The following is an 18,621-nucleotide window of genomic DNA, read 5'->3' as shown; positions in this document are numbered from 1 at the left end:
GTGTCTGTCTCGATGCATCCAGATGTTGTCCGTTTTCTCAAAGGCGCCAAACATTTAAAACCACCAATTCGGGCTCTATGTCCATCATGGAATTTGAATGTGGTCCTTCGTAGTCTTTGTGCTCCTCCTTTTGAACCCCTTAAGCGAATAACTTTAAAAGACTTAACGCTCAAGGCAGTGTTTCTCGTATCAATTTGTTCTGCTAGACGCATTTCAGAGATTCAGGCGCTGTCTTGCCGTGAGCCTTTCTTGAGAATTTCAGACACTGCGCACAGTACCGTCCTTTTTACCCAAAGTGGTTTCCTCTTTTCATCTCAATCAGTCTGTTGAATTACCAGCTTTTCCAGATTTGGATAAGTCTTCTACTCAATCACGGGACTTAAAGAGGCTTGATGTGTGCCGAGTGCTCTTACGTTACTTAGAAGTCACTAATGTTTTTCGTCTTTCGGATCACCTTTTTATTTTATGGAGCGGCCCTAGGAAGGGCTGTCAGGCTTCAAAACCTACCAATTCACGGTGGTTGAAGGAAGCCATTGCTTCGGCATACATTTGTAATGGTCGCCCAGTTCCTGATGGTCTTAAGACGCATTCGATACGCTCTCAGGCGGCTTCTTGGGCCGAGAGTCATTGTGTTTCACCTCAGGAAATTTGTAGAGCGGCCACTTGGAAATCTTTGCACACGTTTGCAAAACATTATCGTTTGGACGTTCGCGCCCCAGACGAAAACTCTTTCGGAAGCAGTGTTCTGAGGGCGGGACTCTCCGGATCCCACCCCATTTAGGGCAGCTTGGGTACATCCCTACAGTCTGGACTGATCCTGGTACGTACAGGGAAAGGAAAATTAGTTCTTACCTGATCATTTTCGTTCCTGTAGTACCAAGGATCAGTCCAGACGCCCGCCCAGTATTTTTTCCGGAGAGTCCGCTATTGACTAATGTTTACTTATTATCTTGATTTCCTTTTTAACTATTTTTCATATACAATAATTTAAGGAGCTCTGAGGATTGTTACATTTTTTGTTATTGTTAGGTATTTGTTGTATTTATATATATATATATATATATATATATATAGTTGATCTAGTCATTGATTATCCTTCTTCATTAGTTTCTGCTTTGTTATTCAAAATACTGGAGGATCGCAGGAGGCACCCTGGGATATGGGAGGTGCTTAGAACTTTGACATCTGACTCCACCTGCTGGAAGGGAGACATAACCCTACAGTCTGGACTGATCCTTGGTACTACAGGAACGAAAATTATCAGGTAAGAACTAATTTTCCTTTCTCTCTTATCAATGTTTTACACTTAACTTGACAATGCTTATGGCTTTTTCCTATTTTCTTCAGATGGATCCTTCTTCCAATTTTTGAAGGATTTTTTTTTTTAGCTAAAATACCTCTTGGTCTGACTCAGTATGGCATATGTTATGTTCTATGTTCTAACAGTTCATCCTATAATAGTTAACTCCCCCTCAACACTGGGTACAGGTTGTCCTCAAAAGGCTTAAAACTTAACACAAAAATGGTAACCCTCCGCTTTGGATTCCCCACTAGTGTAGCTGATTTCATCCTACGTGTCGACAGAGAAGTCAAATTTGATTACCTGTAACAGAAGTTCTACATAGACAGAATACATCAGTCACACATATCCTTTCTTAGAAGCCTTGTGAGGAAGTGGCTGCACAGGTATACCCATGCACGCTCAGAAATTTAGGTAAGCTTGTCCATGTTGTCACCATCAGATGACAATAATCAAAGAAGAGACAAGCACATCAAGAACTAAATTGTAATGCCACTCTGCTCAACATGCAGAAAATGATGTAACTATAAGGGGTTTCAGCAAGTCAGTAACTTCATTTGGCTGTTAAAAGAGCCATCACCAGTCATCTCTATCATTAACCCCAAAGATCTTTTTTTTTTTTTTTTTTTAAATAAGCGATTCTATTGTGCTAAATATTGTATCAAGTGACAAGTACAAAGCACAGATCAATCCAATGCCTCATAACCAGTCCGTCCATACAGTTTACTAATGTCCATTTCACAAATCCCGACACCAGTCAGAGTTTCATAACATTAACTGCATCAACGGAGGATTGTAAGGCAACTTATCTACAGCAAGTGGTCAGCGTCAGGCATCGACGCTGACCACTTGCTACAGATAAGTTGCCCTCTCCTGATGCAGTTAATGTTATGAAACACTATCTGGTGTCAGGATTTGTGAATTGGACATTAGTAAGCCATCTGATTTTTTTAAAAAGAGGGACTGGTTATGAAGCATTGGACTGATCTGTGTCTTGTACTCACTTGTCACTTGATACAATATTTAGCACATTAGCATCACTTATGATTCAAAAAAAAAAAAAGTTCTTGGAGAGAGAGGTCCGGCATTGGTTCTTTTAAGAGTTACCAGCTTGTTGAAACCTCTCATAGTTGCATCATTTTCTCTGTGTTGAGCAAAGTATCATTACAACTTAGTTCTTGATATGCTTGTCTCTTATATGATTATTTCTAGTTGTTTTTGAGCAAATTAATCGGGTCATTCATCAAAATGCATTATGGCGTTAACACCATAACACATGCGATAAGAGCAGTAGCGCATGGCACAAATGGAAATTTTGGGAAGGGGTGGGATTAGGGAGGAAATATGAAAATGAGGGGCAATATCGCATGGTTTTAACTACACCTCTTTTCCAGGCGTTTAGCTGTGCGATATGGCCATAAGACAATTAGTGATAAATTTTTAGAGTTATGTTTTGGCCATTTCTTGGCTTGAGAGAGAGAGCCTCTGGGGAGGCTTTCACAGTATGCACCTATTTATATGCCTATATGAGAGGCAGCTAATAGCTCGAGGTGAGGTGTTGGTGGTGGTTTAGGGTTTAGTTTTACATGCAGACAAAGACGTACGAACAGCACAGTACACCTCTGTGAAGATTTGACCTCATTTGGAGTGAGGAAAGTCTCACAAAGATGAAATTTTGTACTATGTTATCTCGCCCTAGCTTGATGGTACCCTGTTATAGCGTCTATCGAGCTAGGCAGAGAGAACATAGTAGAAATGTCATCTTTTGTGACACTTTCCTCACTCCAAATGATGCCAAATCTTCACTGAGGTGTACTGTGCTATTCGAACGTCTTAGTCTGCATGTAAATCTGGCCTGCATGTATATGCAAGGTAGCAGTCAAAAAAGCAAATAAAATGTTAGGTATTATAAGGAAAGGGATGGAAAATAAAAAACGGAAGATATGTTTTTGAGTCAAGCAATGGTATGATCATAACTTGAGTATTGTGTGCAGTTCTGGTTGCCCCATTTCAAAAAAGATATAGTGAAATTAGAAAAGGTACAGAGAAGGATGACCAAAAATGGAACAGCTCCCCTTTTGAGGAAAGGCTAAACAAGTTATGGTTATTTAGCCTGGAGAAGAAATGGCTGACAGGAATAGAGGTCTATAAAACCATGAGTAGAATAGAATGGGTAAATAGGGAACAGTTATTTACCCTTTCCAATAGTACTAGAACTAGGGGACATGCCATAAATAAGTATCACTTTTAAAACAAATTGTGGAAAGTATTTTTTCATTCAGCACATGAATGAATTGTGGAATTTCTTGCCAGAGAACGTAATGAAAGCAGTTAGTGTTGCTGGGTTTATAAGGAGTCTAGAAAAGTTCCTGGAGGAAAAGTTCATATGTCAATTGGGAAAGCCAGGCTTGGACCTGTTGTTTTTGTATCCCACTGGGTTATTTGATTTGGATTGGTTACTGTCAGAGACAGGATGCTGGGCTTGATAAACCTTTGGACTAATGTACATAAGAACATGCCATACTGGGTCAGACCAAGGGTCCATCAAGCCCAGCATCCTGTTTCCAACAGTGGCTAATCCAGGCCATAAGAACCTGGCAAGTACCCAAAAACTAAGTCTATTCCATGTTACCGTTGCTAGTAATAGCAGTGGCTAATTTCTAAATCAACTTAATTAATAGCAGGTAATGGACTTCTCCTCCAAGAACTTATCCAATCCTTTTTTAAAAACAGCTACACTAACTGCACTAACTACATCCTCTGGCAACAAATTCCAAAGTTTAATTGTGCATTGAGTGAAAAAGAACTTTCTCCAATTAATTTTAAATGTGCCACATGCTAACTTCATGGAGTGCCCCCTAGTCTTTCTTTTATTCGAAAGAGTAAATAACTGATTCACATTAACCCGTTCTAGACCTCTCATGATTTTAAACACCTCTATCATATCCCCCCTCAGCCGTCTCTTCTCCAAGCTGAAAAGTCCTAACCTCTTCATTCTTTCCTCATAGGGGAGCTGTTCCATTTCCTTTATCATTTTGGTCGCCCTTCTCTGTACCTTCTCCATCGCAACTATATCTTTTTTGAGATGCGGCGACCAGAATTGTACACAGTATTCAAGGTGCGGTTTCACCATGGAGTGATTATAGAGGCATTATGACATTTTCCATTTTATTCACCATTCCCTTTCTAATAATTCCCAACATTGTTTGCTTTTTTGACTGCCACAGGAAACTGAACAGACTATTTCAATGTGTTATCCACTATGATGCCTAGATCTCTTTCTTGGGTGGTAGCTCCTAATATGGAACCTAACATTGTGTAACTATAGTATGGGTTATTTTTCCCTATATGCATCATCTTGCACTTATCTACATTAAATTTAATCTGCCATTTGGATGCCCAATTTTCCGGTCTCAGAAGGTCTTCCTGCAATTTATCACAATCTGCTTGTGATTTAACTACTCTGAACAATTTTGTATCATCTGCAAATTTGATTACCTCACTTGTCGTATTCCTTTCCAGATCATTTATAAATATATTGAAAAGTACAGGTCCCAACTTCAGACTGGCATCCCTAGTGCTACCTTGGAGGAAGATGGTCTCATGATCAGAAAGCATCAACCTGGTGCAGCAGGAAAGGATCCTGTAGCAAGGACCTGCTCTCCAGGTGATGCATTGTCCTTTCGCACTGAGGATGTGTCTCTAAGGCCTACTGTCCAGGAGGGAAGGGTTAGGTCAGCCGTCATAGTTGGTGATTCGATTATTAGGAATGTAGATAGCCGGATTGCTAGTGGGCATGAGGATCACTTGGTAAGATGTCTACCTGGTGAGAAGGTGGAAGGCCTCACGCGTCACCTAGATAAGATTTTAGACAGTGCTGGGGAGGAGCCGGCTATCGTGGTACATGTGGGCACCAACGACATAGGAAAATGTGGGAGGGAGGTTATGGAAGCCAAATTTAGGCTCTTGGGTAGAAAGCTTAAATCCAGAACATTGAGCTCCGGAGTCAATGATTTAGCCAAAAGATCTTCATTCAAAACTTGGAAGAAGGATCAAACAGAAGAAAATGGGATAATGCATAAGCATTGGCAAGTTAAATGTAAGTCATTGATAAGATAGGCTATGATAGAATTTGAAAAGAAGTTGGCCGTAGAGGCAAAAACTCACAGTAAAAACGTTTTTAAATATATCCGAAGCAAATATCCCTTAAAAAGTAAAAACCTTTCTTTGTTACTGAATTTGATCCGCTTATAATACAGTAGACTATCACTATGATTTAACCTAATAGATATTAAATAATTGGCTGTTTCTTTTTGGTATAATTACCTTTTTGAGTTAAAGTTGATGTAAGATTATTTATCTTATCTCTTTTTTTTCATTTGATTCAGTCATCATTGTCTTTCCAAGTATAATTTTATTTATTGTACTTATGTGTTAAAATAATAAATAAAGAATTGAAAAAAAATATATATCTGAAGCAGAAAGCCTGTGAGGGAGTCAGTTGGACCATTAGATGATCGAGGGGTTAAAGGGGCACTTAGGGAAGCCTCCTTGAGCCCTGGCGCGGGACCATCATCCCCCCTCCAACCTTTGCCTTCATTACCAGAAGGGTTTCTCCATCTAGAGACTGCTAGTCAACCTAAGGGAAAGGACTGTGCAGTACCTAGTGATGCAGAAGCTTTACAGAACCCGGAAGGAGAGTCAAGAGTGCCATATCAATGGCCTATTGACCCCCCTGAAGAAGTTACATTAAAGGATATTTGGACAATGATGGCAAAAATGAATGAAAATGTTAACCAAATGAATATGTCTTTATCGGTCATAGTGAATTCAAATAAGTTGCAAATTGGTGAACAAAAACAGGATATTACCTGTTTAAAGGAAGATCTAGGAAAGGTAAATTCTAAAATTAGATTGTTGGAGGAAACAGAAACAGCACATATAAAAGATAGTCTATCTGTACATAGGGAGATGGAGAGATTGGAAAATATGATGAGGTATAAAAACCTACGTATAAACAACTTCCCACAGACTAGGCTATTATCCCCAATGGAAATGTTTAAAAAGTATATGAGAGACATATTACAGTATGAGGATAAAGATCTACCCTTGGTATCTAAGATTTTTTATTTTATAGATAAAGCTGAGGTACAAAGAGGGCAGAAAATAGAGACATCATCTATAGGTGTCTCAACATTTCTAGAAGAATCCATAGACCTTATTCAGAAAAGGGCAACTTTATTTGTATCTTTGCAGTTAGAGTCTGATAAAGACAGATTGTTTAAGGATTTTCTTAAACATAAAGATCTTAGTTTCTGTGGTCAGAAAATATATATATTTCCTGATGTCTCTAGAGCCACTCAGGCTAAGAGGAGACATTTCCTCTCCCTGAAAAATAAATTGCTAGCAATTGGGGCTAGTTTTTTCCTTAAATATCCAAGTACATGTTATGTAACTTTTCAGGGAAATAGATTTAGTTTTTCTGACCCGTCACATTTGGAGATGTTTTTACAGGATAAAAATACAGAAGGTGGAAATGTAGATGGTCAATAAGTAAGAGTATTCTCCCTCTCCTCTTGAATCTTTTTTTTTTTTATGTTATGAATTAAATATTTGGTTTTTTCCCCCAATTATGAGGAGTAATTAGTGAAACTAAACTTACTTATGTTGATGTAAAAGAATTATTTTAATTTTATTGTATTCACTATTACATACGGTATATTTCTGTTTGAAATTGTTTTGAATGAAAATTGAATAAAGAATAAATTAAAAAAAAAAAAGAATTGAAAAAAAATATATATCTGAAGCAGAAAGCCTGTGAGGGAGTCAGTTGGACCATTAGATGATCGAGGGGTTAAAGGGGCACTTAGGGAAGATAAGGCCATCGCGGAAAGATTAAACAATTTCTTTGCTTCGGTGTTTACTGAAGAAGATGTTGGGGAGATACCCGTACCGGAGAAGGATTTCATGGGTAATGATTCAGATGGACTGAACCAAATCATGGTGAACCTAGAAGATGTGTTAGGCCTGATTGACAAACAGAAGAGTAGTAAATCACCTGGACCGGATGGAATACATCCCAGGGTTCTGAAGGAACTCAAAAATGAAATTTCAGATGTATTAGTAAAAATTTGTAACCTATCATTAAAATCATCCATTGTACCTGAAGACTGGAGTGTGGCTAATGTAACCCCAATATTTAAAAAGGGCTTCAGGGGTGATCCGGGAAACTAGACCAGTTCGCCTGACTTCAGTGCCAGGAAAAATAGTGGAAAGTGTTCTAAATATCAAAATCACAGAACACATAGAAAGATATGGTTTAATGGAACAAAATCAGCATGGCTTTACCCAAGGCAAGTCTTGCCTTACAAATCTGCTTCACGTTTTTGAAGGAGTTAGTAAACATGTAGATAAAGGTGAACCAGTAGATGTAGTGTACTTGGATTTTCAGAAGGCATTTGACAAAGTTCCTCATGAGAGGCTTCTAGGAAAAGTAAAAAGTCATGGGATAGGTGGCAATGTCCTTTTGTGGATTACAAACTGGCTAAAAGATAGGAAACAGAGAGTAGGATTAAATGGACAATTTTCTCAATGGAAGGGAGTGGACAGTGGAGTGCCTCAGGGATCTAGATTGGGACCCGTACTTTTCAATATATTTATAAATGGTCTGGAAAGGAATACAACGAGTGAGGTTATCAAATTTGCAGATGATACAAAACTATTCAGAGTAGTTGAAACACAAGCAGATTGTGATAAATTGCAGGAAGATCTCGTGAGACTGGAGAATTGGGTATCCAAATGGCAGATAAAATTTAATGTGGATAAGTGCAAGATGATGCATATAGGGAAAAATAGCCCATGCTATACTTAACACAATGTTAGGTTCCATATTAGGAGCTACCACCCAAGAAAGAGATGTAGGCGTCATAGTGGATAACACATTGAAATAGTCTGTTCAGTTTACTGCGGCAGTTAAAAAAGCAAACAGAATGTTGGAACTTATTAAAAAGGGAATGGTGAATAAAACGGAAAATGTTATAATGCCTCTGTATCGCTCCATGGGTGAGACCGCACCTTGAATACTGTGTACAATTCTGGTCGCCGCATCTCAAAAAAGATAATAGTTGCGATGGAGAAGGTACAGAGAAGGACGACCAAAATTATAAAGGGGATGGAACAGCTCCCCTATGAGGAGACACCAAAGAGCTTAGGACTTTTCAGCTTGGGGAAGAGACGCCTGAGGGGGGATATGATAGAGGTGTTTAAAATCATGAGAGTTCTAGAACGGGTAAATGTGAATTGGTTATTTACTCTTTCGGATAACAGAAGGACTAGGGGGCACTCCATTAAGTTAACATGTGGCACATTTAAAACTAATCGGAGAAAGTTCTTTTTCACTCAACGCAGAAACTCTGGAATTTGTTGCCAGGGGATGTGGTTTGTGCAGTTAGTGTAGCTGGATTTAAAAAAGGATTGGATAAGTTCTTTGAGAAGTCCATTACCTGCTATTAAGTTGACTTAGAAAATAGCCACTGCTATTACTAGCAACAGTAACATGGGATAGACTTAGTTTTTTGGACACTTGCCTGATTCTTATGGCCTGGATTGGCCACTGTTTGAGACAGGATGCTGGGCTTGATGGACCCTTGGTCTGACCCAGGATGACATGTTCTTGTTTTATGTTCTTATTGCTCAAGGTGACATATAGCAGTCAGAATCAGGGCCCTTCATTTCAGAATTCAAGAAGAATCCCTGATATATGGACCTTGGCTAAAGGACTATCACTGTAATGATGAGACTAGATATGTTGGAATGGGGAGAACATAAAATAGGAAAATCCCTTGGTAGTTGTGAATGAAAAGAAGAAACCGCTGAGTCAGTTGGAACTTTCCACAAGCTAATTAAAAAGAAAATGTATTTCTACCCAGCCTTTAATTGTTTTATTCACTTGGGAGAATTGTGCATTTCAAACCTTGTTTCCGTGGACAACATTAATCTGACCCAGCTGATGAAAGCCCCTTGATTCTTGTATTTTGATGACAAAATTTTGAGGTCATAAAGTCAGTGAGTTATATTTAACATAATACTTCATACATTTTTAACTGTACTTCCTTCCTAAAGTGGTGTTAGAATTTTAACTAGTCAATTCTCCTTTTAACAGTTTTCTCTTTTTGGCTTGCTCACACAGGAGAAAAGTTCCCACCTTCTATTTATAGTATTACAAGCCGTTAAGCCCGTAACCACGGGCTACATTAGATTTTTTCAGTCTATTTTCAAACACAGCACCTTTCTACACTTTTTCTCCCTCACTCATTCACCTCTGTCACTCACCCCTTCCCTCCCCTCAGTCTTACTCACCCTCTGTCTCCCATTGCCTCCCTCCCCTCACTTTCACCTCCCCCTCCCTCCCCTTCCCTCAGTCACTCCCCACCCTCTCTCAATCCCATCCCTCTCAGCTCATCCGCAACGCCTTCCCTCTCCCTCAGCCCTCCTCCACTCCCTCTTTTTCTCTTCTCCATAACTTCTTACCCTTCCCACTTACTCACTCACATCCCTCTGTCTCCCACTGCCTCCCTCTCCTCACTCTCACCTCCCCCTCCCTCCCCTTCCCTCAGTCACTCCCCACCCTCTCTCAATCCCATTCCTCACTCTCATCCCCTCCAATCCCCTCTCAGCTCATCCACAACCCCTTCCCTCTCCCTCAGCCCTCCTCCACTCCCTCTTTTTCTCTTCTCCACAACTTCTTACCCTTCCCACTTACATCCCTCTGTCCCCCCTCCCCTCAGTCACTCCCCTCCTCCCCCTCAGTCACCCTCGGACGGCGCAGACGGAAGATCTCCGGGGGTCCCTCCCTCGCGCGCTTCTCGCCGCTGCCACTACTGCTCCTCCCAGCGCCATGTTTTTTAGCAGGTCACGCTCCGCTCTGACCGACGTGCTCGCCCGCGCATGCACGGTAGAGCTGCTCTCTACTGCGCATTTGCGGGCCGTCGGTCAGAGCCCATTTATAAGGTAGATTATACAGCAGACTATTTCTTTTCTAAATTTCATAAACCATGATGGGAGGTGTGGAATTAAACATACTTGAGTACCATTTTCAAATTTTTTCTTATTGATAAAAATGGGAGAAATATTTTCAATTAGGACTGTATAATTTTTTTATATACATATATCTATATAAAGGCAATGTAAGTTTTATTAGAATCTGATATCCATGATTAAAGATTTAAATATGTTAAGAAAACATACCTTGGTAACAGAAAGAAGAGGTTTCCATTTCAGGCCTTGCTTAATGTTCCATTTTTGCTTAATTCCTTCATTTTCTTCTTGTGGGGTCAAAACAGTTGCATCAATTTTGCAAGAATCTGGGAAGTTACCTAGCAAATATGCAGTTTAACAAAACATTACATTAAGAAAAATTTAGAAACAAAATAGTAATAAATGTAATAGCAGTTTTTAAATTTCTGTGAGTACAGATGAGATTATTTCAAGGGCTAAATTTTCAGCAGGGCATCAAACTGACGCTCACAGTGCCTACTTTTTATCCTGCACAAATCCAGCCAAGTTTCAGACACAGGGTACATGCCTACATTGTGTTTGAACATTGGCTTGTTATGCAGATAAAAGTACACATACTAAATAATGGTGTAAAATATGCGTTAGCCCACCATGTATATATTTGCAACTTGCATGTATGTGTATACTTTTCTCCCTAACCAAATTACACCCTTGATGATGACCTTACTTTTCACAAGTTTCAAACTTGTACTAATTCATTTCTCTGAAGACAAGCAGTCATACACATGATCATGTCACCATATGCAATACAGAATAAATGGATTGTTCCAGAGCTTTCTGGAACAAGCAAAGGCTTTTCTCTGCCCATGTACTAGTTCTTGCACTGCTGCAGCCTGTCTAATGAGACCAAATTATTTCTTATGCCTCCCCTCAGAACTTGAGAACTTACATAATATAAATTAAATAAATACAAAACTGCTATACTGAACACCACAAAAATAAGCATGAGTAGATATGCAAAATGGCAGTTGGTAGCAATGCACCGCTCTGAGCTGTCTGGTCAATGTTAATTATTTTTAATGGAAAAGGAAGACCAGGATCTTCCCTGCAACACCAGATTTACCTGTTTTATCCAGCTTGATTGACACCTTTGTTGCTCATACAGTGGTCATATCAATGAACTCCACAGTTTTAAGTTCCTTACGGGATATTGCTGGGGAAGGGCTGCCAGTGATTCCCCAGACCTGAAATGTTTCACCAGACACTGAGACATGGGTGTCCCTGGGGTTACCATCCTTGAAAGGTGCATGTGGAGGCTTTGCAGGCTCAGCGACACTGGAAAATTTCAACAATTTGGTGCCAGCAGGGGCAGAAGCATCTGGAACAGCTACTGCACTGTGTGGTGAGCACGAAGAAATGATGGTTGGTCCCCAGCAGATAGAGGAAGAGTTGGCTATCAAGGTGGCAGTTTCTAACACATTAGACAGACAGCATTTGGTGAACAGGCATCTCGGGCCATTTTTCAACCGACCCTGGTAAGATCATTAACCTTCAGCTTGGAAAGGAACTTGGGAAGCCATTGCTGGGCTACAGAGGTTTCTTTCTGAGCAAAATATTCTATTATTGGCTCAGATGTAGGACTCCAGGGAAGAACTAAGATTTTTTAGGCTGAGTTGAATACATGTAAAAAGCATTTGGACCCTTTAGAAACTAAAATGAAAGAAAATCTTGAGAAGGAATCCCATTTGGTGAATTATAATATAAATTTTCATAATAAGATGAAGAAATTGGAGAATATAGTGAGACACCAAACATTCTGATTTATTAATTTTTCCTAAAGTTGATTTAAAATCTCTAGACCCTATTACCTTCTAGCTAATAGGGAAAAAAGATGTAGGTGACCCTTCTCAGGATCCCCATCTATCACAAAACAATTCATACCACAGAGTCAGACTGGCTAGGCACTGTACTACACTTTCACATCCCTCAAAACACCTCCAACAGCTTCCTCACCGAGTACCTCCGTAGATGTAGAGGCAGGGGATGGCAATGCCGCCATCGGACACCTCGGGTCGGCTGGGATCGTCGGAGCTAACCTGGAAGTGTATGCTGCTTCAGAGCTCTCAGATTCCGTGAGGGAAGGAGCGGTTGGAGGTGTCGGCTCACTCGTGGGAGAGGAGAGAGCAGTGAGAAGAGTACCTGAATTATTCAGCTTGCAGCCTGAGGATTTATTCAAACCGGAGGTGGGAGATTATGGCAGGTATGTCGAAACTGCTGCGGGAGCAAACGCTTCGGGTGGGCAATTTAGAAAAGAAAATGGACTCTGTAGTTCAAGAAAATTGCTTAGTTCTGCAACAGCAGACACAAGTTACAGAGAATATAAAAACTGATATAAAAAATCTACAAGAGACCACTGGAGGTCTTGCTCGTGAATATTCAAACACCTCACGAAGACTGGAGGCAGTTGAAAATTTTCTAAGACATTTGAATATAAGATTTCTGAACTTTCCAAAGATTCTGGGTGAATTACCCCTAATTACATTGAAAATATATTTTGTAGAGGTTTTAAAGATCCCAGAAGAGAAAATACATTCAGTAAAGAAGATAAGCTTTCTGGTACAGAGAGCAGTAAATAAGCAAAAGATGGGAGAAATAAAATCTGATTTCCTTAACTTGACCCAATATCTTGAAAATTCAGAACTGGAAGTAGTAGATAGAGCTGTATTATTTGTATCATTTTATTCTGAACAAGATTTTGCCCTCATAATGAAGACATATTTTTAAAAATCTGCTTTATTTCATGGGGAAACTATTCGATTGTATCCGGATCTAGCAAGACCCACACAGTTGAGATGGAAAGAGTTTTTATTATTAAAATCTGAAGTAATTGCAATTGGGGTGAAATTCCAACTTCGTTACCCATGTCGTTGTATTGTAAAGATATCTAACAATACTTTTGTTTTCTTTATTCCGGAACACCTGAAACAGTTCCTAGCAAGTAGAAGGCAGGATACTGCCATAGATTAATAATTGGGAGAATAAATAGCTGTGTCTATCTTTGTTTCTTTAAGAATTAATATTAGTAATCTCCTTAAGTATAGGAAGTACTCTCCAAATTTTCTTTATGAGGTTAAAGAGTGATGTTAAAGGGCCATGATTATAATGTACTCTTAAGTTTATTGATTTTGAATATATTACCTTAAAAATAATTCTTGTCACTATTTCATGTTTCATACAAAGTGTATTCTTTAATTATTGTAAACATTTATAAATAAATAATTTAAAAAACAGACAGAAGCCGCCCCAATACTGCATAGGCACTTCCTCCTGGCTTTCCCCCTTCCTGTATCTGTAACTTGCCTCCACTTCTCCGCAACCCTCCCACCACTCTAGTGCATTCCCATTGACTGCAAGCTATACAGACTGCTGCTTTTGTGATTCCCCAGACTTTGCTCTGCCTTCTGACTCCAGGGGAGGGGGCACCAGAAGTGACTCATACTATTCCCTGGGCTTATAAAAAAGAAAATTAAGCCCTGGCTGAGGCTGGGGAGTATCACTAACCAAAGCAGTACAATTCCAGATGGAATCCTACTTTCTGTTGTGAAGCTAGTGCAGCCAGGGCTGGTGCAAGGGTATTAGGTGTCAGGCGAACCTTACAGCCTTGAACACACTCCTGGCCCCACCCTTCCCACAAATAATTTAAAAATATGCATTTATAGTAACAGATTTTACATGAAAAAGAATATTCAGTGTTCTAAGGTAAAATATCACTTATAACAAGTGTAGCATTTAAATGCACTGTCATAGTACCAACCTGAAAACTACAAAAAGGATACTTGCAGCCATATGGTATTGGGACTACTGTAAAAGTATACTGCCCTCAGAAAGCTTTAAGTAAATTGAATTACAATATAGTAAACTTCCCATTTGAAAACACTACTAACTGTCAGCACTCAAACAGTAACAACCCTGCCTATGAAAAAGGAACATTGCAAATATTACACCAGGTCCTAAAATACCAACACCAAATAATTTAAACTAAAGCTAAAAAAAAAATTCCCTAGTTTTCCATACTTGGGAACTTTAGACTCCAGTCAACCTGAGATTGTCATGGATTAATCAGGGATAGGAGGTGTGCACAAACTTTCTCCTCTCTTTCAAATATACACCCACTCTAAACATACATGTTCATTCTTACACAAACTCCCTTATATTCTTTCACACACATGCTGACTGGCTCACAAACTCTGTCTCACACACATGTTCATGATCTCTCTCTTGCTCACACATGCTCACTGGTTTAAATAGTCCTCTTCCTCTCACACACATGTTAAGTGGCTCACTCAATCTCGCTCACACACATGCTCTGGAAACCACAGGAAGCCTGACTGTATTCAACAATGGAAAAACAGAAACATCATCATTCCTCATAAGAACATTAGAAATTGCCATGCTGGGTCAAGACAAAGGATCCATCAAGCCCAGCATCCTGTTTCCAACAGAGGCCAAACCAGTCTACAAGAACCTGGCAAGTACCCATAAAGCATTAAGCAATAAAGTCAAGAAATATAAAACATCATTCGTAATATTAAAACCATACTAATAAAAAGAATAAATGTCAAGTAGGCAACAGCCAGTGAACAACCAGTAATTAAAATGACAATTTTTTTCTTTTCTAATTTTACAAAACTTACACAAATACACATTTGTGACAGAAATATGAGGTTCTCTTAAAGGAAAACTAAATACAACACAATCATCTCCATTTTACATTATATTATAGGTAATTCCTCCTAATTTAAGGAAATATTGGGAGGGAGACAGGAGGCCTGGTAACAAAACTGAAGCAAAACTTTTAGTGTAATAACTATATAAGCAAAACAGAGAATTCAACTCCTTATTCATATGCCCTCCAACAGAGTACACAGCTATTCATCTAGGGTGAGACTCTAAGAATGCCCTTAATTGAGATGGTTCAAAAAACATAACTTTCGGGACCTCCGACTTAATATCGCCATGATATTAAGTCGGAGGGTGCACAGAAAAGCAGTAAAAACTGTTTTATATACCGTCCGGTTTCACCATCACAACTGTTTACAACGTTTCAATGTTTAACAGAGTGTTCAAAAATTCATGTGCTTGTTAACAAAGTTATCTTAGTCATTATAAACATAGTTTGGTTGTTAAATTGTACGGTTTAAAATACATGCTTTGGATTGGTTCAGCATTTTTATACGGGCCGGTAGGGAGGGAAGTTGTATCATAGGGTCATTGGGTGTTTTGGTAGGCTTTGGTGAACATCCAAGTTTTTAGTTCTTTTTTGAAGGTTTTTAAATTTTGTTGTGTTCTCAGTTCAGTTGGGAGGGTGTTCCAGAGTTTGGGGCTTCCTAGGCATATGACTTTCTTCCGGGTTGAGGTAAGTTGTTTGTGGTGAGCAGGTGGAATTTTTAATAGACCTTTGTTAGCTGAACGGAGATTTCGGTTTGGTGAGTGGAGTTTTATGGATGCACTTAGCCAGTTTGTTTGTTTTTCATATATTATTTTGTGTATTATGGATAGTATTTTGTATTCTATCCTGTATTTTATTGGGAGCCAGTGTAGTGAAATGAGAGTTGGAGTAATGTGATCATATTTTTTTGTTCCTGTGAGTACTCTGGCGGCTGTATTTTGAAGGATATGGAGAGGTCGGATGGTGGTGAGAGGTAAGTTGAATAGCAGGGACTTGCAGTAATTCAGGTTGGAGAAGATGAGTAGTTGGAGGACAGATCTGAAGTCGTTGGGGGAAAGGAAAGGTTTTAGGTGTTGTAGGGTTAGGAGTTTGTGATATCCGTCTTTGATTTTTGCGGAGATATGATTCTTGAAGGATAGTTCCTTGTCAATTATGACTCCTAGGTTGCGAGCATGGGTGATAGGGGAGATTGCTGTCTTTTGATTCATTCTGTTGAGTGGTGGTATGTGCGTAGGGTTGTTCTTTCTATCCAGCATGATTATTTCTGTCTTATCGATGTTTCGGATAACTCTCATGTTGGTTAGTAGACGCTTTATTTTGGTGAGGTAGTTGGCTGTTTTTTGTAGGTGTCTTCCAGAGAGTTGTGTATTGGGATCAGTATTTGGATGTCATCAGCATATATTAAGTGAGTCAGTTTAAGGTTTGAGAGGAGGTGGCATATCGGGAGAAGATAAATGTTGAAGAGTGTCGCTGATAGTGCGGAGCCTTGGGGAACTCCAGTGTCAAGGTTTATTTTCTTTGAGAAGGTGTTGTTGATTAACACCTGGTAGGTCCTTTGTGATAGGATGTGAACCATTGTAGGGTTTTTTCAGTTATACCGATTTCGGAGAGACGGTCAAGCAGTATTGTATGGTTTACCATATCGAAGGCTGCTGATAGGTCTAGTAGGACTAGAAGGTAGCTTATAAGGATAAAAAGAACTCTCCATATTTGGGAACTTTTGATTTCAAGTCACCCTGAGATTGTAATAAATTAGTTGGGGGAGCAGAGGGTGCATACAAACTTTCTCCTTTCTCTCTTGTACACACACATATACACATACTCTCTCCCCCACATGCAGTAATACACACACATGCTCACTCTCATATGCAGTCACACACACACTCTCTCACTTGTAATCACTTAAACACATACGCTCTCGCTCTCTCACATGCAATCAAACACACACGCTCACTCTCTCCCACAAACAGTATCATACACATGCTGTCTCTCTCCCATATGCAATCACACATATGCTCTCCCACATGCAATCTCACACTCATGCTCTCTATCTCCCATAAGCAATCACACACACACACACTTTCTCTCCCACATGCATTCACATACATGTGCTCAATGGCAGGAGGTGGACAGCCTGGGAGAGAAATGTGACCAATGGTCACATGTAGGGCAAAGTAGACTTGAGATTAATAGAGACGCCAGTGACTCCCTTCCTCCCAGGGCAATAACCATTTCATTAACTCCCTCCCTCCCCACAGCAATGCCCAGTTCTTTTACTCCCTCCCGTCTTTCCTTCCCCCATGGTGATCCCCAGTTCTTTAACTCACTCCCCATTTCCCCGATAATTCCTGATTCATTCAATCACCCGCTGCTATCCTAAAACAGGAGGAGGACGATGGGGCCTTGCAGTTGCTCAGGTGCTTCCTCCCTCCTCCTCTGCAGGGTACCAGTGTTGCACTTTGAACTACATTTATTTATTTAATGAGTTTTATATACCGTCATTCGGAAACATCAAAATAACGCCATCATAACGGTTTACAAAATAAGGTTACAGGGATAAGGGGGGTTAAGCAAGGGTTGCAAAGTACAAACTGTTATTAAGCATAGGGGATAACGTGTAAGGATTTAGATCCGTTTTTTGTTTCATTTCTTATTTATGAAAACATAGATGTGATGAATTTCATTTATTCATGAGGTTGGATTGGAGGGCGATGATGTTGTGTTGTTCATTGGGTGAGTTGGTATGCTTTGTTGAACAACCATGTTTTTAACTCTTTTTTGAAGGTTTTTAGGTTTTCTTGAGTTCTGAGCTTGGTCGGTAGGGAGTTCCAAAGTTTTGGGCTACCAAGGGAGATTGCTCTTTTTTGGGTTGAGGTGAGTTGATTTGCGTGCGTTGGTGGTTCTAAGTGGGCCATTAAGATTCTGGCAGGGCAGGAGGGAGGAAGTGCCTCAGGATCTGCAAGGCCCCATCCTACTCCTCCTGCTTTAGGTTATCAGTGGGTGAGTTAAGGCATCCTGAGGGGAAGGGGGAGCTGTTCTACTGCCACCAATGCTTTTCTGTTAAGGAAGAGGGACTGTGGCCGTTAATAACTCTGTAGGCACATCATCACTGCACTGCCATGGTTATGTACGAAAGGGGTCTCAGCGTGAGAGCATAAGACTCCCTCCTGATGAAACAAATCAGCTGCCACTGCATGCCAATAAAAATGTTATTATATGCCACAGGTTGCCTTCCCTTTCTTTAGAATATGAGGCAGGGTGAGGTAGCCATTGCAACAGGGGTGTTTTTTTGAGTGAGAGGGATACTTGACGCCATTCCCAAAATGTTGCTGCCTAAATTGGCTGCTTCTCCTTGCCTCATTATAACATAGAAACATAAACATAGAAATGATGGCAGAAAGGACCAAATGGTCCATCCAGTCTGCCCAGAAAGCTTCATAAGGTAGTAACTGCCCCTCTGTGCAGATTACTACTATGTTTCTCTTAAGGTTGGTAACTGCTACTCTGTGCAGTTATCCCCAAGCCTTATGATAGCCCATAAAAATTGCAGCTAGTAACATTTTTTACTGGGTGATGA

The 18,621-nt window shown here is 39.9% G+C and overlaps 1 protein-coding gene across 5 annotated transcripts in view; it reads right to left on the bottom strand.

Moving 5' to 3' along the window:
• ALLC (allantoicase) overlaps window positions 1–18,621 on the bottom strand; it is a 124,299-nt gene that overhangs the window by 14,430 nt on the left and 91,248 nt on the right. For all 5 annotated transcript variants that reach the window (XR_003855684.1, XR_003855685.1, XM_029595806.1 and 2 more), the window contains one exon: window positions 10,547–10,674. Coding sequence is in view for 3 of the 5 variants with exons in the window: in XM_029595806.1 (XP_029451666.1) it covers window positions 10,547–10,674 (128 nt within the window). In the remaining 2 variants the exon portion in view is untranslated. The remainder of the gene's footprint in view (window positions 1–10,546; window positions 10,675–18,621) is intronic.

Source organism: Rhinatrema bivittatum, chromosome 3, assembly GCF_901001135.1.
Source record: "Rhinatrema bivittatum chromosome 3, aRhiBiv1.1, whole genome shotgun sequence".
In the NCBI taxonomy this organism is placed as follows: domain Eukaryota; kingdom Metazoa; phylum Chordata; class Amphibia; order Gymnophiona; family Rhinatrematidae; genus Rhinatrema; species Rhinatrema bivittatum.
This window is presented reverse-complemented; position numbering and strand designations above follow the sequence as displayed.